Source organism: Otolemur garnettii, unplaced genomic scaffold (genome assembly GCF_000181295.1).
Source record: "Otolemur garnettii isolate 467f Iridium unplaced genomic scaffold, OtoGar3 scaffold00253, whole genome shotgun sequence".
In the NCBI taxonomy this organism is placed as follows: domain Eukaryota; kingdom Metazoa; phylum Chordata; class Mammalia; order Primates; family Galagidae; genus Otolemur; species Otolemur garnettii.
The window spans coordinates 1,207,133-1,233,175 of NW_003852648.1; the positions used below are offsets into that span (position 1 = coordinate 1,207,133).

The 26,043-nt window shown below is 35.0% G+C and overlaps 1 protein-coding gene, 1 non-coding gene and 1 pseudogene across 2 annotated transcripts; 2 read left to right on the forward strand and 1 right to left on the reverse strand.

Annotated features, from left to right (window-relative positions):
• Positions 1 to 945: 945 nt before the first annotated feature.
• On the forward strand, positions 946 to 1,902 carry LOC111722443 (annotated as a pseudogene).
• Positions 1,903 to 13,796: 11,894 nt separating this feature from the next.
• Positions 13,797 to 14,735, reverse strand: LOC100947852 (olfactory receptor 1C1-like). The gene has a single exon (XM_003802671.1). The coding sequence runs from the start codon at positions 14,733 to 14,735 to the stop codon at positions 13,797 to 13,799; it is 939 nt and encodes a 312-aa protein (XP_003802719.1).
• A 6,706-nt stretch (positions 14,736 to 21,441) lies between these two features.
• On the forward strand, positions 21,442 to 21,566 carry LOC111722449. The gene has a single exon (XR_002771245.1). It is a non-coding gene; the product is annotated as a small nucleolar RNA SNORA40 (small nucleolar RNA).
• Positions 21,567 to 26,043: the final 4,477 nt, after the last annotated feature.

The following is a 26,043-nucleotide window of genomic DNA, read 5'->3' on the forward strand; positions in this document are numbered from 1 at the left end:
AAAAAAAAAAAAAAAAAGAAAAGAGACTTGTGGGAAAGTGAAAAAAATGTCACTGAAGTGGTGCTAATGTAAAATCAAAGAGAAGCATCTAAAGATAAGAGTGACCTAAAGACAAAAAATAAGGACAAAGACCTCCTCACTCTGGAGGAAATTAAGTGATCTCAGATGATAAGCCCCATGTGTCTTTGACATAAGGAGCCGTACTAGTGAGATGCATAGATATCTCTAATGTTAATTACATTATTCCTAGAATAGTACCTTGGTCATCTGGCTTAGTCTTGAAGCCTGCTCTTCATGACAGATGATACTATATATTTGAAAATCAATTTGCCAAAATAACTTGAGTAGCCTTATACCTTTTTGTGCTAGGCTACGTATCTTCACTAAAGGAATAGAAAATAATACTGTAATTTTTGCCAAAGAATTGAAATTTTTGTGAATAAATGGGCAAGTAATGTTAATGTCCTTTATTGGGAATGAAATAATCAATTACAGTATCACCTCATAATAATGACTATTTTAAATAGTGTAGTATGCAGCAAGAAGAAATTTCATCTATGACTTCTAATTAACAAAAAAGTTACATCATCTAGGATAATTATATGTAAATATGAATTTACAATTATAATTACATAGGTAGTCCTGTGATTCCCAATGAAAATAAAGCTTTTAAAAAATAATTTCAGGTAATTAGGGAGAGATGTAGAGTTCTCTTATTCTTTAACAATAACTGTAAGTCCAGGCATAATGTGGGCTGCTATACCCAGAGCTGTTTTATAGGAGTCCACATAGAACATAAATATAGTGGCATTTTTAAACTTTCTGTCTAGCCCATTATGTTAACCTGTACATGCCTCAAAACATGAAGACACAGATGATAATTTGTTAGTTATCCTAATATAACATTTATTATTTTTACTCATAGGTGACTTATGATTTTAAAATATGATGAATCAGACACTAATGATGGGATTCTTGCTAATGAGATTTGCTGAGAATTGGATGCTGTCAAGGCTGCATGCTGTGTTCTTCTCTCTCATCTACATAGTGGCCATGTCAGAGAATTTAATCATCATCATCCTCACAATTTTTGACCAACACCTTCATACCCCAATGTACTTTTTCCTCAAGCATTTGTCCTTCTTAGATCTGTGTCTCATTTCTGCCACAGTCCCCAAATCCATTCTCAACTCCATCTCCATCACTGACTCCATCTCTTTCCTGGGGTGTGTGTTTCAGCTCTTCATGGTGGTACTCTTGACTGGGTCAGAGATTGGTGTCCTTACTGCAATGTCCTATGACCGCTATGTTGCTATCTGTTGTCCTCTGCACTATGAAGCTGTCATGAGTAGAGGGTCCTGTGTCCAGTTGATGGCTGTGTCCTGGTTCAATGGAGGGGTCTTGGGAATATTGTACTCAGCTGGTACATTCTCTCTGAATTTTTGTGGCTCCAATAAGATACATCAGTTCTTCTGTGATGTTCCTGCCCTACTAAAGCTCACTTGTTCTGAAGAGCATGCCACCATTAGTGTCATTGTGGCCATTGGGGTCTGTTATGCATTTTCTTGTCTAGTTTGCATCGTAGTCTCCTATGTGTATATTTTCTTCACTGTGTTAAGGATCCATCTGGACAGCACTGATCCAAAGCCTTTTCCACCTGCTTGCCTCACCTCATTGTTGTGAGCATGTTTCTTGTTACAGGTGCTGTTGCTTATTTAAAGCCAAACTCTGATGTGAGCTGTATTCTAGACTTGCTCGTATCTGTGTTCTATTCTGTTGTACCCCCGACCTTGAACCCTATTATCTACTGTCTGAGGAACAAGGACCTTAAATCAGCCCTAGGTAAAGTCTTTGTGGAATGTTATAAGAAGTGGAGTGGCAAATGCTGAAGCTAGGGATTAACATCTCCTTTTCTGTTCTGCCACTAACTAGCTGTTTGAAATTATTTTTATTAAGAGGTCAATATATCAAAAAATAAGAGAGATCAATATATCATTCAGCCTTCTAAGTGAAACTCAGATAGTTAGTTTTAATAAAAAATAAGTCTTTCCCTACGTTGCTTTGCTTTATATCTCTCCCTGGTGTAGAAATTATGAACATTTTTGCTATCATGACTTTGATGATTTTTACTTTTTTTCTGAAGCTCTATATACATGAGATTTGTTTGCGATTCTCATTCCTCAAAAAACTTCCATCTTTTTTGGCATTTTCTTTATTTATTTAATGCTTTTTTGTCCTGGATTTTGCATGGTATTTCTAAAGCTTTGTTGATTCAGTTTTAATTACAACTTGATTTTCACCATTTGCAGACAATTGTAATTTTAACTTAATTTATACTTTTTAAAAATGTACTTAATTTTACCATGTTTCACTTATTTAACTAATATATGCTTATAGTCCACATAATAAGAGTGCATTTTCCTTGAATAAGCAGGTAAGTGACTACTGATATTTGATTTAATTAGCTGCTGATGGAGTCTTTTAAATAAACATTTTAATATGTCAGATTTGATTCTTAAGTGTTCACTTCATGGTAATGTATGTGTGTGCCATCAACATTGAGGCAAAATATGGGCAGATTGTACATTACATGGTTAAATGCAGTCTTTGAGATGGATTGGTTTTTACTACAGATTTCAGCTCATCACAATCCATCTTAATCTCAAGTCACCCATGTGGTTTATTTTCAAGAGTAAAATCGCCAGAATAGATCTTCTCAAATCATCGATGTACTGTATGTTCATTAGCCACATCCTTCCCAAACACTTGTTGATATTTCAAGCTCTCTGTGCTCTATTGATTCCATGATAGAAGTCATATTAAAAAAAAATAACACAAAGCCTAGATTGGTGGCTTATGCCTGTAATCTTAGCACTTTGGGAGGCTGAGTAATATACCCTAAGGAGGGTATAGTCAAGACCAGCCTGAGCATGAGCAAGACCTGTCCCTACTGAAAAAACTAGCCAGCCGTAGTGGCTCGTGCCTATAGTCCCAGCTATTTGGGAGACTAAAGCAGGAAAATTCCTTGAACTCAGGAGTTTGAGGTTGCTGTGAGCTATGATGCCATAGCACTCTACCCAGGGTGACAGAGTGAGACTATGTCTCAAAAAATAAAAAAATAAATGAATACAAAGTTTTGTCTTGTTCATGGTTCACAAAAATTGCTTTAAATATTTTTAAAGGTAATCACAAGCCAACATATGTGTTTGAAAGAATGAGGATGTACTTTCACAAGAAAATTTAAAAAAAGAAATGTCTAAGTGAAATGTTAAGATATTGTCAAATTTAGTACGTAAGGAAATAAGGCATATCTTACTTAATAAGCTAATAATTTTTTTTGCCTTCTTTTGACTCTATATTTCTGAAAGTCTGTTCGTAGCATTAGTTTCATTTTTGTTTTGTTTTTCTTTACTTTTATTATTTTTATTACTGATAAGCCTTTCATTGTAACAATTTTTATATTTTCTTTTTTGTTCTTTATTTCTCATATACCTTTTATTATATGAATATAACATTGTTTATCTGCTCTCATATTGATGGACACATTTCTGTCTCATATGAAAAGCTTCTGTGGATACTTATGTTCAAGGCTTTTGTGGAGCTATGCTTTCATTTCATTTTATAAATACATAGAAATACTTATGCAGCAATGTTTGAATGTCTGATTATTCCACATATGTGCCAGAATTGGCTACTTTGGTACTTACCCTAAATAATAGTGTATTTATAACGACATCATCATCAGGGTTTCTTTTTCTTTCTTTTTCTTTTTTTTTTTTTTTTTTTTGAGAAAGAGTTTCATTATGTCACCCTTGGTAGAGTGCTATGGTGTCACAGCTCACAGCAACCTCAGACTTTTGGACTTAAGTGATTCTCTTGCCTAGCCTCCCAAGTAGCTGGGACTATAGGCATGAGCCACCACACCTGGCTATTTTTGGGTTGTAGTTGTCATTGTTGTTTGGCAGGCCTGGGCTGGATTGGAACCCACCAGCTCTGGTGTATGGAGCTGGCACCATAGCTGCTGAGCTACAGGTGCCAAGCCCATCAGGGTTTCTCATGGTGTGGTCATGGTACATATACAGAATAATTTATTAAGGGCAATTCAGTAATCCAGGTTGAATGACCCTCAAGGATTGGTTTGAATTAGTACACAGGAAGTATAGCAATTTTATATAACCTATACTCTTCCCAAATTTAAATAATTTTGCACTGCTGGCAAACAAAACTTGGTATCCATGGGAAACTGTTGGCATGATCATAAACTAATGTAGCTTCTTTAGAAAGAAGTATGGATAATCCTCAAAGAACTCAAAATAGACCTTACATTTGATCTCACAATCCCAGGGGTAGGCTTCTACCCAGACCAAAAAAAAAAATCTAGAACTTTGCATTAGATTATCACAGCTCAATTCACAATTACCAAGATGTGGAAACAAACCAATGCCAATCAAACCATGAGTAGATTAATAAACTGTGATAAATGTATACCATGGAATACATATACATTCAGCCTTAAAAAATATTGAAACCTTAAATCATTTGTAATAACCTGGATTGTTGCCATAAGGGTCTCACAGAAAAGCTACGTCATGGAGAATAAGCATGCTTATTGAAATTGTGTTTTAAATAAAGGTGACCATCTGCTCACTCAGGCAAAATGGCAAGCTTTCTTTATTTACAGTTGGTTTGTATAGGGAATCTTGTGCATGTGCTCTATACAGCAATGACCTCATTAACATTTATTACAATCCCTCTTCACATGGGTATTGGACATCAATGACTTCATTAATCCATTTAAACATCTTATGACCATCTTCCCTGTGAGTAGCCCTTCTCTAGTAATCTGATAATCCACCCAACATACACCTTTAAGCATAACCCTTTCAACATAATCTGGTTTAACATAACTTAATGAAGAACATGTTGTCAGTCATTACTTTCTTTGTTCTTATCTGATGAAGGCTGAGGCTACAGGGGAAAGAGATGACTTTCTTTTTTTAATTTTATTTATTTTATTAAATTGTAACAGTGTACATTAATACTATCATGGGGTACAGTGTACTGTTTCTCTATACAATTTGAAGTACTTTCACCCAACTGGTTAACATAGCCTTCATGTCTTTTTCTTAGTTATTATGTTAAAATATTTGTATTCTACATTTAGAGAAATTCACATGTACCCTTATAGGAAGAAACATAGGCATGATCTCGCCAATCACCCTTCCTCCACTCACCCTTCCCTCCCTCCCTTTCCCCTCTCCCCATGTTCCTGGGCTAAAATTGGATTATAGATTTCCTATGAAAGCTATAAATTAGTTTCATAGTAGGGCTGAGTACATTGGATACTTTTTCTTCCATTCTTGGGATACTTTGCTAAGAAGAATATTTTCCAGCTCCATCCATGTAAACATGAAGGAGGTAAAGTCTCCATCTTTCTTAATGGCTGCATAGTATTCCATGGTGTACATATACCACAATTTATTGATCCATTCATGGATTGATGGGCTCTTGGGCTTCTTCCATGACCTAGCAATTATGAATTGGGCTGCAATGAACATTCTGATACAAATATCTTTATTGTAGTGTGATTTTTGGTCTTCTGGATATATACCTAATAGAGCAATTATAGGATCAAATGGCAAGTCTATTTTTAGTTAATAAATACTTAATCTTTTTTTTTGTCTGGGGCTGTGTTTGAACCCGCCACCTCTGGCATATGGGGACAGCGCCCTACCTTTTTGAGCCATAGGCACTGCCCCAAAGAGACAATTTGAATGTCTGTTCTACTGACCATGCCATTTGGAGGCAGTTACTTGGAATCCTTAAGCAAAGCATAGAGAAACTTCTTAGGCGTAAAGGAATTTGTGTGCAAACCTCTGCTCCCATGTAAGTCTTAAGTCAGGGAGTTTTTGCTGGAGCCTTATAAGGAATTCTCAGGCTGGACTTATCAAAAGCCTTTCATGAACCCAGGTTTCATCTGTGCCATTAGATACCTGTATGCATTTGGGTAAATTCCTCTTCTCTTGAGGTCCCCTAGCACATTTCCATTCCTGGACCTGTCAGCAAGCAACCTTCATCACACACCACAGATCAGGAAAGGTTACTAGTGGGTATCTAGCCAGTTTTCCAAAGGGTTTTTTCATTGGTTTTAGAAAGTCAATCTTAATTCCTTAACACAGTCTGGAAATGCTATTCCAGCCAAAGCCTTGGTCATTTTAAGCCCACAACTAATCTGGCCACATGAGATTCTGCCTCTGTTTCTCACAAGTATGCCTGCACAAAGTATTTTCACTGTACTCTCAAACAGCTTTTTTGGCCAGAGGCATATAGGCATTTCACCTATACTGAATAGAACTGGAGAACATTTTCTTTAGTAAAGTATCACAAGAATGAAAATGCAGGTATTGAATGTACTCAATATTAATATGAAGCTGGTGGATGAACTAAAACCACACCTATACAAGATAAAAACTCATGAACTTAAATATTTTCTGAAGATGACAGAGAAATGGCCAGGAAACACATGAAAAAATGTTCATCATCCCTGATAATCACAAAAATGCAAATCAAAACTACCCTGAGATATTGAACTCCAGTGAGATTAGCCCACATTACAAAGTCCCAAATCTGCAGATGCTGGTGTGGATGTGGAGAAAAGGGAGACTTTACATCTTTTGTGTTTGAAAAGCGTCAAAACACAGTACAGAACCTCAGTAATAAAGTAGAAGATAGAGAAAAATAATTTCAGAAATTAAAGACAAGACTTTTGAACTATCCCAATTATTCAAAGAGGCAGGAAAAAAGAACAAAAAACAATACTCCCTGATAGAATTATGGGATTATTCCAAAAGATCAAACATACAAATTTTAAGGATTCCTGAAGAAAAAAATAGTCCTAAAAACACTGATGCTCTACTTCAAGACGTCATGGTGGAGAATTTTTCAAGCATTTCAAGAGACACAAAAATTCAGATAGTATAGTTTTAGAATGCCAGCATGACTCAATTTAAACAAAGAATCTCCTAGACACATTGTAATTAATTTTGCCAAAGTCAATATGAAAGAGAAAATCCTGCAAGCAGCCAGGTATAAGAAAAGTCTTGCCTACAAAGGGGAAAGTATGAGGAAGACCACAGATCTTTCAGCTAAACTTTTCAAGCTAGAAGAGGGTGGTCATAGACCTTTAACCTTTTAAAACAAAATAATTTTCATCCCAGGATCCTGTATCCTGATTAACTGAGTTTCATTTGTGGTGGAGTAATCAAATACATTAATGACATGCAAATGTTGAGGAAATTTGCTGTAACTAGACCAGCTCTACAGGAAGTACTTAGACCTGTTCTTCATAATGACCAGCATGAGGGTCCATCATCAAAGTAAATACAACCCCAAATTAAACACCCAAGCCTAATTTACACAGTGGTGCAAGAGATAAAATGAACCTCTGGACTTCTGAAATCAAGACCAAAACTTCACCATACCCATCAATTCTCTCAATAAATGTGAATGATTAAATTCCTTACAAAATTGGCACAGGCTGGCTGACTGGATACAAAAGCTTAAGTTCAATTTCTTCTGTCTTCAAGAAACACTCCTAATCACTAAGGATAAAATAAAACTTAGGGTGAAGGGAAAACAATAAATAATCCAGGAAAATGGAAATCAGAAAAAAGTAGGGGGTTCAATCTTATTTGCAGATATAATTAGATTTAAACCAACAAACATAAGGAGAGACAAGGATGGACACTATAAACTGGTCAGAGGAAGCATACAACATGAAGAGATTTCAATATTTAACATTTAAACATCCAAACTAAATGCTCCTTGATACATAAAACAAACCCTAAAGGACCTGAATAACATGATATCTTCCTGTACCATAATAGTTGGAGATTTCAATACCCCTTTGACAGTACTAGACACATCCTCCAAGACCCTAGAACAAATGGACATAACAGACAGATACAGAACATTTCATCATAATGAAACTAAATGTACATTCTTCTCATCATCCCACAGATCATCCTCCAAAATCAATCATATCTTAAGAAACACATATAACCTCAACAAATTCAAAAGAATAGAAATTATTCGTTGTATCTTCTCAGATCATCACAGAATAAAAGTTGAACTCAATAGAAACAGAAATCTTCATACCCAAATAAAGTCACAAAACTAAATAACCTTATGCTGAACTAAGGCTGGGTTAAGGACAAGATTAAGAAGGAAAAAATTGAATTTCTTGAAAAAAAAAAAAAGACAATGAAGCCACAAGCTATCAAAACCTGTGGGATACTGCAAAGGCATTCCTTAGAGGAAAATGTATAGCATTATAAGCTTTCATCAAAAAAACAGAAAGGGACTGAGTCAGCAACCTAAAAGGCCATCTTAAGCAGCTGGAAAAGGAAGATGAACCTAACCCCAAGCCCAGCAGAAGAAAAAAAAAAAATAACCAAAATTAGAGCAGAGTTAAATGAAATTGAAAACAAAAAAAGAATCATTTGGAAGATTAATGAAACAAAATGTTGGTTCTTTGAAAATATTAATAAAATTGATAAACCTTTAGCTAGACTAACCAGAAACAGAAATATAAGATCTCTTATAACTTCAATCAGAAGTTAGAAAGAGGAATAACAACAAATACAACAGAAATACAAGATATCCTCAATGGTTACTATTAAAAAACTCTATTCTCAGAAATATGAAAATGTAGAGGAAATGGACCAATACCTTGAAGCACACCACCTTCCTAAATCTCAACTAGAAAGAATTAGAATTTTTTTTTTTTTTGAGATGGAGCCTCAAGCTATCCCCCTGGGTAGAGTGCCATGGCATCACAGCTCATAGCAACCTCCAACTCCTGGGCTCAAGCGAGTCTCCTGCCTCAGCCTCCCAAGTAGCTGGGACTACAGGCGCCCCCCACAATGCCCGGCCATTTTTTAGATGCAGCCATCATTGTTGTTTGGCGGGCCCAGGCTGGGGGTTCGAACCCGCCACCTTAGGTGTATATGGCTGGCGCCTTGGCCGCTTGAGCCACAGGCGCCGAGCCAAGAATTAGAATTTTTAAATATACCTATGTGAGGCACTGAAATAGCATCAACTATACAAAATCTCCCAAAAAGAAAAGTCCTGGACCAGATAAGTTTCACATCAGAATTCTACAAAACCTTCAAAAAATAACTAATACCTATATTACATAATCTATTCCAAAACATAGAAAAGGAAAGAATCCTCCCCAACACATTTTACAATCCTCAAAGCAGGAAAAGACCCAACAAAGAAAGAAAACTATCCAACAATATCATTCATGAATATCAATGCAAAAATATTCAATAAGATTCTAGCAAACAGAATACAGTGACACATTTAAAAAGCTATACACCATGATCAAGTTGTTTTTATCCCAGGATTGCAAGTTTAGTTGAACATATGTAAATCTATAAACACAATACACCACATAAATAAATCAAAAACAAAGACTATATGATTTTCAATTGATGCACAAAAGCCTTGTGATACTATCCAGCATCCTTTCATGATTAGAACATTTAACAAAATAGGCTTAAATGGGACATTTCTTAAACTGACAGAGGCCATCTACAGCAAACTCACAGCCAATATGTTGAATGGAATAAAATTGAAAGGATTTCCACTCAGATCTGGAACTAGACAAGGATGACCATTGTCACCATTGCTATTCAACATGATACTGAAAGTCCTAGCCATAACAATCAGAGAAGAGAAGGAGATTTAGGATATTCAAATTGGGAGAGAGGAGGACAAACTCTTGCTCTTCGTGGATAACATGATCTTATACTTGGAAAACCCCAGGGACTAAACTACAAAGCTTTAGAAGTGATCAAGGTATATAGAAGTGTCTCAGGATACAAAAAAATCCCTACAAATCAGTAGCCTTTATATAAACCAACAATAGTCACACCAAGAATATAATAAAAGACTCGGTTCCTTTAACAGTAGTGCCAAAGAAGATGAAATACCTGGAAATATATCTAACAAAGGAAGTGAAAGAGGTCTATAAAGACAACTGTAAGACCCTGAGAAAAGAAATAGCAGAAGACGTAAACAAATGGCAGAACATACCATGCTCATGGTTGGGAAGCATTAACATTTTTAAAATACTACCCAAAGCAATCTCCAGATTTAATGAAATCCCCATCAAAGCACCAATGTCATACTTTAACAACTTGAAAAAATAGTACTTTGTTTTATACAGAATGAGAAAAAAACCCAAATAGACTATACAATTCTTAAAAATAAAAACAAATCTGGAGGCATTATGTTATCAGACTTCAGCTTATACTACAAATCCAGAGTGACCAAAACAGCATGGTACTGGCACAAAAATAGAGTTATAGATCTATGGAATAAAGTAGAAAATCTAGAGATGAACCCAGCCAAATATCATCATTTGATCTTTAATAGTCCTAACAAGAAAATGCATTGTGGAAAAGAATCCCTATTTAACCAATGGTGCTGGGAGAACTGGTTAGTCACATGTAGAAGACTGAAACTGGACCTGCACTTCTCACCACTAACAAAATCAATTCTTTCTGGATAAAAGATTTAAATTTATGATATGAAACTATAAAAATACTAGAAGAGAATGCATGGGAAATGCTTAAAGATTTTGACCTGGGAAAATATTTTATGAGGAAGACACACCTACCCCTCCCCGACAATTTCAGCAACATCACACTAAATAAATGGGATTTGATAGAGCTAAAAAGCTTCTGCACAGCTAAGGGCACTACAACTGAAGGAAACAGTCTTTAGAATGAGAGAAGATTTTTGCATATTATGGTTCTGACAAAGGCCTGATAACTAGAATCTAGAGGGAACCCAGATTAATCAATAAGAAAAGAGCAAACAACCTTTTTCCTTTGAGAGAAAGGGATTTGAACAGAAACTTCTCTGAAGATAACAGACAAATGGCCAACAAACACATGAAAAAAATGCTCATCATCCCTAATCATCAGAGAAATGCAAATCAAAACCATCTTGAGCTATCACCTAATTCCAGTAAGATTAACCTACATCACAAAATCCCTAAACTGCAGATGTTGACATGGATGTGGAGAGAAGGGAACAATTCTGCACTGCTGGTAGGATTGCAACTAATACAAACTTTGTGGAAAGAAATATAGAGAATCCTCAAAGAACTAAAAGTTGACATTCCACTTGATACTGCAATTCCATTATTAGGTATCTATCCAGAAGAACAATAATCATTTTACCACAAAAACATTTTCACCAGAATGTTTATTGCAGCCCAATTAATAATAGCCAAGTTGTGGAAGCAACCCAAATGTCCATCAACCCATGAATGGATGAACAAATTGTGGCATATGTACACCATAGAATACTATCTGCCATAAAAAAGATGGAGACTTTACATCTTTCATATTTACTTGGATGGAGTTGTAACACATTCTTCCTTGTAAAGTATCTCAAGAATGGGGAAAATGTATCCAATGTACTCAATACTATTATGAAAACAATATATAAGCACTTCCACACTCATACAAATGATAAAACACAAATATAGTCTAGCAAGGGGGAGATGTGAGGAGAGAGAGAGGGAGAGAAGAGGGAGGGCGATTGATGGAAGGAGGGAGGGCATTTGGTGGAATCTCACCTAATGTGTATGATGCAAGGGTATATTTCAAAATAACTAAGTAAATTTTAAATGTCTTACCACAAAAAATAAGTGAGGTGATGGCTATGTTAATCAGTTTGATATAAGCATTCCACATTGTATATCAAATTACCACATTGTACCCTGTAAATGTATATAGTTATGATTTTAAATATAAATTAATAAGAAAATATTTTCAAGCCAGGCACAGTGGCTCACACCTGTAATCCTAGCACTCTGGAGGCTGAGGCAGGTAGGTGTATTGCCTGAGCTCACAAGTTTAAGACCAGCCTAAGCCAGAGAGAGACCCCCATCTCTACTAAAAATAGAAAAACGGAGGCAAAAGGATTGCTTGAGCCCAAGATTTTGAGGTTGCTGTGAGCTGTGACAACACAGCACTCTACTAAGGGCAATAGAGTGAGACTCTGTCTCAAAAAAAATTTTTTTTCAAGCAAAAGGGAAACCCAGGTTCATGCTACCAAATGACTTCTTAGCATGAATTTACTTTTCCAATCTCTGAAGAGGTCTAAGAAATACAGTGCAGTAGTGTATGGTGGAGACTGCTAAACATACACTCCTACCATTCACTACCATTTCCTTCTTACTACCCACATATTTCTCTTTTTCTGTTTTATTCTTGTTATTTTTTACTTAAATAAAGAAAAATTTCTGTAAGTAAGGGTTGGAGCAGGATGTATTAGAAACAACAATCTTATTTTGATAAGTGAATAATAGAATCCTAGATCTTATGTGCTCCAATTTGTTTTACATTTTCACTGAAATTTGTTGTCATCAAGCAAGTAAAATTTTGCAGAATATATTTTAAGGGAATATATATGATTTCCCTTCTTACATGGTTGCACCATTTTGGCCTGTTATTGAGATCTCTAGAAAAGAAAGGTGTTAAATAATTAGATTTACATCACTATTTTCATTCTGAAAAGCTACTACATGATTGAAGCTTTACCATGAATCTGTAACAAACAATTCAGGGATTTAATAAAATACAAATCAATGTAGAGAAATAAATTGCCTTGGGTAAGAAATAAAGGATGGTGAAAATTAAGAATATAACGTTATGTCATACTAAAAATAGCCACTGTTAATCTAATATTTGATAGTATGGGGTGATAGGATGCCCAATCCAGGACTGACCTCTGTGATATCTGAAAGCCTAATACAGATAATCTTCAAACTGTAGCAATATCCTGCTCCTAAACCCATAATTTTAAACAATTTTTTTATCCCTAAAACTTTAGGGAGAAATTGAATTAAACTTCCTGACAGATAACTTTTTAACTGTATACATATAAAACAAATATCAATTTCTAATGGGTAAAACTTCAAGTTACAAATTCCTTTCCCAATATATTTATTTATTTACTTATTGTCTAACTATATTCTTTATTTGCCACTATAAATTAGATAAATATGTTAAAAGAGCAAAACATACTTGCCAACATTACTGCTTTTTTGTAGAAACACTTTTCTCGCTGAATAGATTTAAATTTTCTTATGTCTAGATATATTTGTTTTTTCTTAGGAGGGGTGTGTGTGCATATATATGTGTTTTTTTAATATTCTGAAAGTACGCATTCATTCAAGTAGCTGTTTACAGAGGTCCAAAAGACTTTTTATGACTAGGATGAGTCAATAGAGTAAAATAATTGGCTGTGTTTAAAGTGAGAGGAAAAAACTTTTTTGAGTATTCTTTGAGGACACATTGTTAAAAATGAGAAAGCTTTTGTTATTCCATTACACTGTGGGTCCAGCATAGAATTTATGCCCCTTTAATTCTAAATCTGAATTTATGGATGTTAAATTGAGGAAAATTCATCTTAATCTGCTGCTTTTGAGAACTTTATTGCAGGGACTTACATCTCATCACTAAGGCATATTTGTACTGGAGTCAGAAACTACTTACAAGTTATAGGCTTCATGTACACCATTTAACTTCCCCAAGGTTCATTTTCCTTATCAATAAATAGATTTCATGATTTTTATACATTTACTTAGAGAATTAAATGTAATAATCCATATAAAGTGCTTAACACAGTTTGCAGCATAAGGAAGATCTTTAATAACAACTGTTTTCTCTTATTACTGTTATTATGACCACCTGGGCATACATTTTTTCTTATCACTGGACTAGTATTACTCTACAAAACATTTTCTGAAGTGCTCTCTTCATAGCCCTGTTTCTGAGAGTATAGATAAAAGGATTCAGCATGGGAGTCACCACTGAATACATGACAGCTGACAAGGTGTCACTCTCAGGAGTGTGAGAGGAGGAAGGCCTGAAGTAGACAGCAATGGCCGTGCCATAAAACAATACCACCACTGACAGGTGGCAGCCACAGGTGGAAAAGGCTCTCTGTTTCCCCTCAGTAGATGTGATCTTCAGAATGGTGGAGAAGATAAGTACATAAGAGATGAGAATGCACACCAGGGGTGTAAGAGCCAACAGACCTCCTATGATAAAAATGAGGAGTACATTGAAGGAGATATCAGAGCAAGAGAGCTGCAGGAGAGGGTTAAGATCACAGAAGAAATGATGGATGACATTGGAGACACAGAAGGACAGACGTGTTATTAGGATAGTATGCAGGAGGGCATGGAGGTATGTGACAACCCAGAGCCCAGCCACCAGCTGGACACAGAGGCGAGGATTCATTATGGTGGTATAATGTAAAGGGTGGCCAATTGCCGCATACCTATCATATGCCATCACACAGAGAAGGAGGCTGTCCATATTCACAAAAGAACTGAAGAAGAAGAACTGAGTGAGGCAGCCTGCAAAAGAGATAGTCCTCCTGTCAGTCAAGATGTTCACTACCATCTTGGGGACTGTAGTGGAAGTAAAACAGATGTCCACAAAAGCCAAGTTACTGAGGAAGAAATACATGGGGGAACGGAGGCCAGAGTCAAAGCCAGTGGTCAAGATGATGAGCATGTTCCCCAATACGGTCACTAAGTACATGCAAAGAAAGAGCGCAGACAGAGGGTATTGATGCTCTGGTGAGCTTGTTAGTCCCAGAAGGACAAATTCCCTGATGATTGTTAGATTTCTTTTTTCCATATTTCCATTTGATCTAGAAGAAGAAAATATTAAATTGTGAAAACCAGTAATATCAAGTCTGTCAATCACAACATTGTGTGATTAAATACCATCCAAACTCTTGCTTGCTTAGATTCTTGCCAATTGCATCTTGTGTTTGTGATATTCTGCAAGTATGTTCACATAGACATTCCAGATGTACCAGTCTCAACTTCATTCAAGAAAGAACAATTTATTCCTCAAAATGAAAATGCAAATTCTGTGAATTATAACCATTTTTAAATTGAACTAATTACTTTCCTTTGCCTACAGTAATTCATACTGACTTTATATATAAGATTATTATTTTAGCAATCATGTTAATTACTCTGTACTAGCAGAAATCTTCACCTTTTTTTTTTTTTTGAGACAGTCTCAAGCTGTCCCCCTGGGTAGAGTGCCATGGCATCACAGCTCACAGCAACCTCCAACTCCTGGGCTCAAGTGAGTCTCCTGCCTCAGCCTCCCAAGTAGCTGGGACCACAGGTCCCCGCCACAATGCCCAGCTATTTTTTTGGTTGCAACCGTCATTGTCATTTGGCAGGCCTGGGCTGGATTTAAACCCGCCACCTTAGGTGTATGTGGCTGGCACCTTAGCCACTTGAGCCACAGGCGCCGAGCCAGAAATATTTACCTTTAAGGAATAATTTTCCTCCCAATCTTATGTTCATATCTGTGATGGCAGAGATCCTCAAGTCATCTTTCTTTTTGTAAGAATAAATTTTGGCAACTGAATCCCAAGCCTGCATATGTTACTTGGGTGAACTTTTGCCTCTTTGGGTCCATTGGTCATTTGATATACCCTCTGACTGGCACAGTAAGTCATCTGAAGCCCATTGTTTGTGAATTAGACTTTCAAGCCCCTGCCTCAACAGCACCTCAGGTACCCTACTTTCTCTAGAGCAGGTAGAAGTATTCTTCCATACCCTCAAACTTTGTCATAGAATGTCTTGCTGTTTGCAGCCTTTTACTGTATTTTCCAAACTCTCATCTCTATATTAATCTAATTTATTGTGCCTTCTTTTTTATTACAAAGAATATGAAGATATAAAAATTACTTTTATAAAAATTATTAAACAAGCAAATATCCAAATATTCATGCAATCCATACTTTCCTTCAGCTAACATTTAATGAGCTCCTTCTATGATCCAGGTTCTACAGATAACTTAGGACCAAAGATTTTTTTCCTGACTCAAGTTGAATGAATTTTTAACTATGTCTTCCAGAACATTTACTTTGACATCCGAGGCTCTTCCGGTCTTTTCAAACTTGTTAATGTTGTTTTAAATCTAGCTTGCTGTAATGGCCTTAAATAGGCCAAATAGGTATAAAGTAAAAGATATATTGTAGAAATTGGTAGAGAATTGGGATTTTTATTTTTTTATTTTTTATTTTTTTTGAGACAGAACCTCAAGCTGTCACCCTGGGGAGAGTGCCATGGCATCACAGCTCACAGCAACCTCCAACTCCTGGGCTCAAGCAATTGACTCAGCCTCCTAAGTAGGCTGGGACTACCGGTACCCACCACAACACCTGACCAATTTTTGGTTGTAGCTGTCATTGTTGTTTTGCAAGCCTGGGCTGGACTCGAACCCACCAGCTCTGGTGTACGTGACTGGAGCCTTAGCCGCTTGAGCTACAGGAGCTAAGACAAGAATTGGGATTTTTAGACCAAGTATCTTTATTTCCTCAAAATGTTCCATGAGTTAGTTAAGACTTTTATTTTATTTATTTGTACATTTGGGATGCTAATGAATAAAATTCTTAAAGTTACTTTTCTATAAAACATGTCATATATATTTATTTGAAGTTTCAAGAAGTTCTTTCAAATTATAATATATAATTGTTATTTATCTGCTTATTAGAATTATTTACTCAAATATTTCCAAATGATTATATTCTACCAAATGTGTTATAAATAAGTAAGAAAAACTTTTACTTCAGAACACATACAGAAGGCCAGATGTGGTGGCTCACACCTATATTCCTAACACTCTGGGAGGCTGAGGCCAGTGGATTACCTAAGCTCAGGTGTTCCAGATCATTCTGAGCAAGAGTGAGAGCCCCTCTCTACTAAAAGTAGCCAAGTGTGTGCCTGTAGTCCCAGCTGCTCCTAGGAGGCTGAGGCAAGAAGATTGCTTGAGCCCAAGAGTTTGAGGTTGCTGCAAGCTATGAACGCCACAGCGCTCTACCCAGGGAGACAAAGTGAGACTCTGCCTGAAAACAAACAAACCAACCTCATATACATACGAACATTCAGAATAGTGTGGGCAGGATCAATGCCTTATAGGTTGCTGTTCAAAATTCTCCATTTCCTTTCTCTAATCATCATTCCTATCACAAAATAACATAATTTAGCACTATCCCATCTACCCTTTCTGGTGCTATACCAAGATAGCTATTAAATGCTGGAGGACATGATGCAATATATTTGTTTCTATCAGAATGTTTTGAATTCTAACTTTATAAAAAACTTCATTAATGCTATGATATTCATTTTCCACTAATTCCCGTCAACTTTAATTTTCTTGCATCCCATTTTATACAACCTGAGGAATGTCAGAATGAAGTCTGTACTGAGAAGAAACATTAAACATTCTTGTAAATACTTTGCTTTGAATGTATTCTTTTCCCTGTAGGCATAACCCATTACACCATTTTTCTTAATTCCATTATCACTCTACGATATTCCTTTCATGACAAGCATATCAATTCATCTTTTTCTTGGTCAACTTTTGTAGCTGGTGACATGTTAAGGAATAAATTTTGATATATTGAAGCTTTAGCATGGAGTACATATATGCACATAGTTAGCACATAGTTGGTGCAAAATAGTGCTTATGGAAACAATAAAGGAATGAAAAATCATAAAGAAATAATTAGATTTTACAATGAATTTATAATTTTTTGAAGAGTATTTTTATTCTATATTCTCCTTTCCAGAACATCATGTTAATTCTAGGATTTTATTTCTCAACCATGATTTTTAAAAAATCAGTCTGTCATTGAAATGTTTAACAGTTTCAATAACAATATTTTATGTGTACAAATCAGGGGAATTACATATTAGGTATGTCTTCATGAAAACAAAGAAAAAAATGTGTGAATACATACCTTTGGATGAGACTTTTTGCCACCTACAATTTTTTTTCTCCCCGAATATCCAACCAGAAAAATTTAGATGGAACTTTGTAGTGATTCCAATTCCTAGTTAAGAGTGAAAAAGAGAAAAATAATGAGATGTAAATAAACAGATATGCAGGTGCATTTACTTTAACGTATTTATTTATTTACTTTTATACTACAAAGGAACAGGTCTTGAACAGGGGCACAGTTTTCTCCCTGGAGCTTAGCACCCAAGAGGCCATATGACATTCCAAATTAATCTAATGAGTTTTCTCTTGTTCATGAATTGACTTCTCCCTTATTCTGAAAAGAATGCAAACACAAGGTGAAATATTTAAAGCAAAAAAGAAAGCATAAATTCCATGACTGTTTTAAAATAAGTTCTCCCTTTCTTCTATAGGGCAATATTGTTTAGGAGTAATGAATATCAGCAAAAATGGAAAACTAAAACCAAAAGCAAATCTATCTGCTCCATCTTCATAAAATTTCCAGTCTTCATGTGTCCTCTAATGCTAAAGGGAAATTTAGTTATACAAACAACAAACTTTGGAGTAAGACACATTTAGGTTTAAATCTTCATTTGTAAATTAATGAATTGTTGCTTGACCTTGTACATGGCATTTTATTGTTGTATGCTTTAGTGTTCTCACCTATGAAAAGACAAATACTACCTATATTATTTAGTTGCTATAAGAACTATAATACTTATATAAAAATTAAGAATTATGTAGAGGTTATCCTGAAGCTTCTAGTCAACTAATGAACTATTGGCTAGTATAAGTAAATATATGAAAACATAAATGTAAATTAAAAGAGAGTGCTTCTGGAAATGAGCATTTTTAATGCACATTAGCTAAAGATTCTGTGTGCATGTGCACATGAAGGTAAAGGTACAGTAATATAGTTTGAAATTATAATTCTGAGCTTCTCCTCAGGACTATGTAGCTTACTCTGATGGCTATTCCTCAACTAATAAATATTAATGTAAAACACATCAAACATAGGTTCCTTTATCTGAAACCAAAAATGCATTTATTCCTCTACACTGAAGCAAACATTTTATTAAATACATAGTTTTTAATTTAGTGTATGTGGGTAAATATAAGAACAATCTAGGATGGCAAACATTTAAATCATTTTAATACACACATATATATGTAAGGAATATATCATATACTGTATATGCATAATTTGTGTATGTTTATATAAATATACTCATATGGATATATACACACATCCATACATATATTTTCCTAACATATGAAAAGGAATATATTTCTCGATAGGTAAATATTCCTCTTCATAAATTAGAAAAATGTATGTATGAATGAAGAGTGTAATCTCCACTCTTCTTCCTTTCAAGTGATAGTGTAGGAGTGATTTTAGTGATAATTTATATCTCAGAGTTCATATAATGTGGCTAATTTAACAGCTTTTGGGAAATCCTTTTTTTTTTTTTTTTTTTTTTGAGACAGAGCCTCAAGCTGTCCCCCTGGGTAGAGTGCCGTGGCATTACAGCTCACAGTAACCTCCAACTCCTGGGCTCAAGCGAGTCTCCTGCCTCCGCCTCCCAAGTAGCTGGGACCACAGGTGCCCGCCACAACGCCTGGCCATTTTTTGGTTGCAGCCGTCATTGTTGTTTGGCGGGTCCGAGCTGGATTCGAACCGCCACCTTAGGTGTACATGGCTGGCACCTTAGCCGGTTGAGCTACAGGCACTGAGCCAGCTTTTGGAAAATCTTTATAGAACATAAGTATTAATTCTTTCAGAGATCCATGAACACTGAAAACACTTTAGAATTAGAAACTAAAAAATATCAAGGCAAAGATCAACTCCATGTGTAGTGTGCTACAAAGTGGCCTTTCATGCAATATCCCATTCACTACCCAAAAGAGCTTTGAGAAATGAAATTCCTCTTTTAGAGAGAAAGGAAATGGCACTTAGAGAATTTAAGTATATCAGAATGAGAGAACTAAATATGGTCTATGTTTACTGCAACACAATTCAAAATTGCAAAGACGTGGAAACAATCCAAGTGCACATCAATACATGAATGGATTAATAAAATGTGATATGTGCATACCATGGAGTACTACTCAGCCTGAAAAGTAGTGACTATCTAATATCTTTTGTGACAACCTGGAGAGAACTGGAAAGCATTCTTCTAAGTGAAACATCACAAGAAGGGAGAAAACAAACACATACACTCAATACCAAATTGGAACTAATCAGTCAACACTTAAGTGCGCACATATGAAAGTAAGACTTAATGAAAATCAAGCTTGGGGGAGAACGAAAGAGGGGATGGGTAATTTCATACCTATTGGGTACAGTGCACATTGTCTAAGTGAAAAGGCACAACTATAACTTTAATTCAGTTGGCATAACAACTAAGAATGTAAACAAAACATGTTTAACTTGTGTTTCTAATATTTTGAAATTTTAAAAAATAGAAGCAAAACAAATCTATAAACTTGGAAAAAGAAACTATGGTCTATGTTTACATGTTTGCCTATTTGTACATGCTGAAACTTATTTTTAAAAAAGCCCATTTGATACTTACTTAGAGACAAAATATCTTCATGTTTCTGCCAAACAAAATTGCATGTACTTTAACTCATACCTACATAGAAAGCGGAGTAAATGATAAGTTCTATGTTAATAATTTGGAATTGTTAATTGAAATCTAAGCCAAACTCCACTTTGGACTAATTTTATCCAACAGATGTGTATGTGTGTGTGTATGTCTGTGTATGATGTCATGAAAGAGCAAGGTTGAAGCAGACAATGTACAGTAGTGGATCTTGTGATAGGGAGTATGAATTATAAACTGTTTCATGGTGGGAACATGCCTGAGGAACCCCAAATGAGTTTGTGGAGACTTCCAGCCATGACCTATCCCCAGACATTGCAACAAGGATATCGAAATAGCACACATTTACTATATGAAATTCATATAGTAAATTTCACTATATTTCAGCTATAATAATAACTGAATTCAGTAAAGTTGCAGGATACAAAGTCAACATGCAAAACTCAAGAGCATGTTGATACACAAATAATAACTTCACCGAAAATGAAATCAAGAAAATTATAGCATTTATGATAGCTTCAAAAAATAATATACAATAAATTTAACCAAGTGTGGGAAAGGTCTATATACTGAAAACTATAAAACACTGATGAAAGAAATTGAATAAGAAACAAATAAATGGAAAGTTATCCCATGCTCATGGATGAGAAATACGGAGGGAAGAGGAGGGAGAGAGGAAAGGAGGAGGGTGATTTGATAGAGGGAGGGTTAGTAGGGAGACTACACTGATGGAGCATATTGCAAGTACAAGTTGGATCTATCGGGGTAGAACACAAATGTCTTAATCCTATAATTGGGTAAATGAGATGAAGGCTATGTTGATTAGTAGGATGTAAGCACTCCCATTCGTACAAATAATCAACACATTGAATCCCATAGTGGCATAAATGTATTTATGACCTATGTACAAATAACTTAACAAAAAATAATAAAATTACTTATGGATTACAGAAAAAAGAAGAAATATTAATATTGTTAAAATGTTGTCCAACTTCTGGACAAAGACTTAGAGAACGGTGCAAAAAAAAATCCTCTTTTGCAACCCAGAACTCATTGCTAAGTATGAGTTTTGGTACATAAAAAAAGAAATATTATGAAAGAAAAAAAAGAAAAGAACAGAAAAGAAAGGAAAAGGAAAGAAAAACAAAAAAAAATAATTGTTAAAATGTTTGGAATACCCAAAGCAATATACAGATTAAATGAAATCCCTATCAAAATCCTAGTGTCATTTTTCACAAGAGAGACAAAACAGCCCTAAAATCCATATAGAACCACAGAGGACCTCAGATGTCCAAACCAGTTCTGAAAAATAAAAATATAATTGATGGCATACGACTCCTGATTGAAAATTACAAAACAATAGTATCAAAACAGTGTAGTGCTGACATAAAAACGGACACTTACATCAATAGAACAGAATAAAGAGCCCCAAACACATGGTTAACTACGTTTTGATAGATTTTAAGAACACATAATGAAGAAAAGATGATCTTTCAATAAATGGTCTGGGCAACTAAATTTCCCCATGCTAAAGAATAAAATCGGACCTTTATCTTATACCATGTACAAAACCTAAAATGATTAAAATATTTAAATGTAAGACCTAAAACTATAAAACACCTAGAAGAGAATGTAGAGGAAAATCTGGACTTTGCAATGACATTTTTTGATATCACAATGACAGCTCAGGCAACAAAAGCAAGTAAATGATATTACATTAAACTAAAAAGTTTTTGTGCAACAAAGGAAAGAATAAACAAAATGAACTATCAGTCATTGAAAAATATTTGTAAACCATACATCAGATAAGGGGTTAATATCCAAAATTTATAAAGAACTTACACAACTCAATAGTAGGATATAAATAACTCAATTTTAAAATAGGTAAAGAACCTGAAAAGACATTTCTTCAAGGAAGATGTAAAAAGGACTAACAGGTATATGAAATGGTGCTTAACATCATTCATTAATCATCAGAAAAATGCAAATCAAAACCATTATGAGTTACATCTCACACTTGTTACGAAGGTATTATCAAAAGTCAAAATATAGTATTAGTGAGGATTTGTACTAAAGAGAACTCAAGTACACTCTTGTAGGAATGTAAATTGGTGCAACGATTATAGAAAACAGTATGGCAGTTTCAAAGGAAACCAAAAAAATAACTATCACATGACCCAGCAATCTCTCTTCTGGTCATATACCAAAAAGAAATAAAATCACCACCTCATAAAGTAATGACTGCACTCCCATATTCACTGAAGCTTTACTGACAATAGCCATGATATGGGAGTAACCTAAGTGTTTGTTGGTAGACACATGCATAAGGAAAGTGCAGTGTATGCATCTATGCACATATGTTTATATTTATGTACACATATGTATTATATATATATATATATCCCCAGCAGAATGTTATTCCACCTTAAAAAAAGGAGATCCTGCCATTTGCCACACATGGATGAACTTGGAGGACATTACACTAAGTGAAATAAGGCAGGTACAGAAAGAAAAATATTGCAGGATGTCACTCTTTTGTGGAATTTAAACTTTTTAAAAGACAAATATATAGAGATAGGGAATATAACAATTGTTACCAGGGGTATGAGTAGGGGGAGGAAATGGGAGATGTAGGTCAGAGAATATGAAACATCATATGTGTAAGATGAATAAGCTATGTAGGATTTTATGTAGTCTAGGGATTTAATATAAAATATGAAGATTAAAGGTAACAAAATTGTGTTATAGTTCAGATTCCTGCAAAATGAGTAGATTCTTGCTGCTCTTGGTACAAAAATAGCAAAAAATAATAATAATAATAATTGTAACTCTGCAAGATGAGGAATATATTAATTTTTTTCTACTATGGTAATCATTTATTATCTATAAACATCCTATAATATCATGTTGTATGCCTTAACACAATAAATTTATTTAAAAATAAAGTAAAAGTTATGCTCTCAGAAATGAAAACCAATACAAGGGCAATATTCTACTGCTAAAATATAAAACATTGTATTATAATATTTCATATTGAATATATGTTGAATATCATATGAATAACAGTTCATATTAAAAATTCAACGACAAAGTTGAGGGTAGAGCTTGAGGTTTATGAAACGTGGAATTGTATAAAGTAGTGAGATACAAAAGTGGTACTTTATGAGGATACACCTGGACATGGCATACAGCAACACCACTGTACAGGCCATTGCCCTGGCTTCAATGAAGGAATCAAGGTGTTGGCAGCGGAAAATCAAGGGAAGGCATGATAGTGAGCAAAAAATGAAAGGGGATTTGTTGAACAAAATGTGTTTTTGAAAAAAGTAGATATAAGTGATGTACTGTTAGTGGGAGCAATACTTATATGAAATTTGATTTTCATATACAATGCTAAACAATGAAGATTTAGTTCTTTATCAAAGAAAATTCAAATTTTAAAAACTATATTACAGAATTCAAATTAAGAAAATTATTTTCACATTGAAGATTAAATTTTTTTTCCTATTATTAAGTGCAAGGCCTACTTTTACAGTAATATTTTACATTATCATATAAAAGACATATCGCTAATAGCTTCTAGCAATAAGCTCTAATGCACATTCTAATATTGTAAATCCAAACTTAATAACATTTTATAGATATAGAAAATATGAAATATAAAAATAAACCTGTTACTTAAAGCCATAGTGATTATAAAGTATCAACTAGGCCATTATAATGGATACAGGACCATAGGGCTGTTGTGAGGATTAAATGAGTCGGTCCAGAGAAAGTGCTTAAAACATTCTCTGGTTCAAAGTCAGACATAAGTAAATTTTAGCCATTCATATGTATGTTTTTAGAGATAGGGTCTTGCTACATTGCTCAAGCTGGTCTCAGACTCCTAGGTTCAAGTGATTCTTCTGCCTTGGCCTCCCAATGTGCTAGGATTGCAGTTATGTACCAACACACCTGGCCCTTATTTTTTATTAACATTTAAATCATCAATATTTTTCTTTTTCATTACTGTTATAGGAATTCTGTGAAGGCAGTGATAGGGAACTTATAGGTGATTAGAAAAAGAGCTGAGAAAGTTGTATTCAAGGTACTCATTTATATAGTTTTTCCTTTCTTCTGAGGTCTCTCTGCCATGGTCATTTTTTGCTATTTTCTTTTTGGTTCATTATCTGTTGTTCAATGCCATTTTAAGAAAAATTAAACATACACTTTTTTAGCATGAGTCCCACTTTTCATATTAATATTATGCAGGCCCATTTTTAAATGCAAGCATAGACTATTTAATTTGTGGGCAGACTCAACAAAATTACAAAATTTACATTTCTTAGCTTGTAAATGCTATTTTGTTTTTACCAGAACAGTGGAAACTGTAAAAAAAACTGTCTCAATTTGTTTTTATTTGACTTCTTGATATTCTCACATTCTACCAAAGTTCTGTATCTTCAGGTTACTGGTAAGTAAGGCTTGAAAGAAAAAGGAATTATTTTTCTTCTTTGCCCCATTTTCCTTCGACATCATCATTTAGAGCAAAAGTGCTAATACAGAGAAGTAAAGTAACATGAGTAAGAAAGGGGTGCTAGGGTTCCTTGGTTGTTCTTGTTCATTAGAATGTTTCAGTTCAGTGCTCAAAGCAAGTTGTCCTTTAAATGGAAAGTGTAGTCTTGTGAATGCTAATATCTCATTTAGCTGTAGATATACTGTACTTGCTTTGAGTCTCAGGGAACTCCTACACATTGAGGGTCCACAATTCCAAATTTTATGCTCATGGTCATAACGAGTACTATGTGCAAATAGGGTGGTAAGAAATGACAGACATGTATATTTTCCACTGATGTGCACATTTATTTTTCATTGTTCCACCAGAACTCACTTACAAAACACAAGTTTGAAGACAAAAATATTATTATTATTATTATTATTTTGAGACAGAGTCTCACTATGCCACCCTCAGTAGGGTACTGGGGCATCGTAGCTCACAGCAATCTCTGACTGTTGGGCTTAAGCAATTCTCTTGCCTCAGCATCCCAAGTAGCTGGGACTACAGGTGCTGCCACAACACCTGGCTATTTTTGTTGTTGTTGCAGTTGTCATTGTTGTTTTAGCTGGCCTGGACTGGGTTCAAACCCACCAGCCTCTGTATATGTGGCTGGCACCCTACCCACTGAGCTAGAGACTAAATTATTTATAATTTCCACACAACAGCAATGGAAAATTAAGCCATGCACAAGATCCTTCTGATCACAGGTCAAAGGCCAATGAAACTAGTCCTGTTTAAGCAATTTAAACTCAAAGATTAGGAGCCTATTGAGTTAGTAATTGGGAATATGTGCAATGTTCTGTGTAAGTGTCTGTGGGGTCAGTGACTGGATATGTGTGGGTTTGATAATTTTGAGGACTATAGAGTCACTGATTGAAGTCTGAAGATTTTTCACTTGGATGTTTGGAGGGAGAATAGCTTGAAAGTCTGTGGTGCCTTTGTATCAGAATGTTTATTGCAGCCCAATTCATAATTGCCAGGTCATGGAAGAAGCCCAAGTGCCCATCGATCCACGAATGGATCAACAAACTGT

Bases quoted from the DNA above. Each gene is read 5' to 3' on its own strand.
- LOC100947852 (XM_003802671.1), bottom strand. From the start codon at position 14,735: ATGGAAAAAAGAAATCTAACAATCATCAGGGAATTTGTCCTTCTGGGA.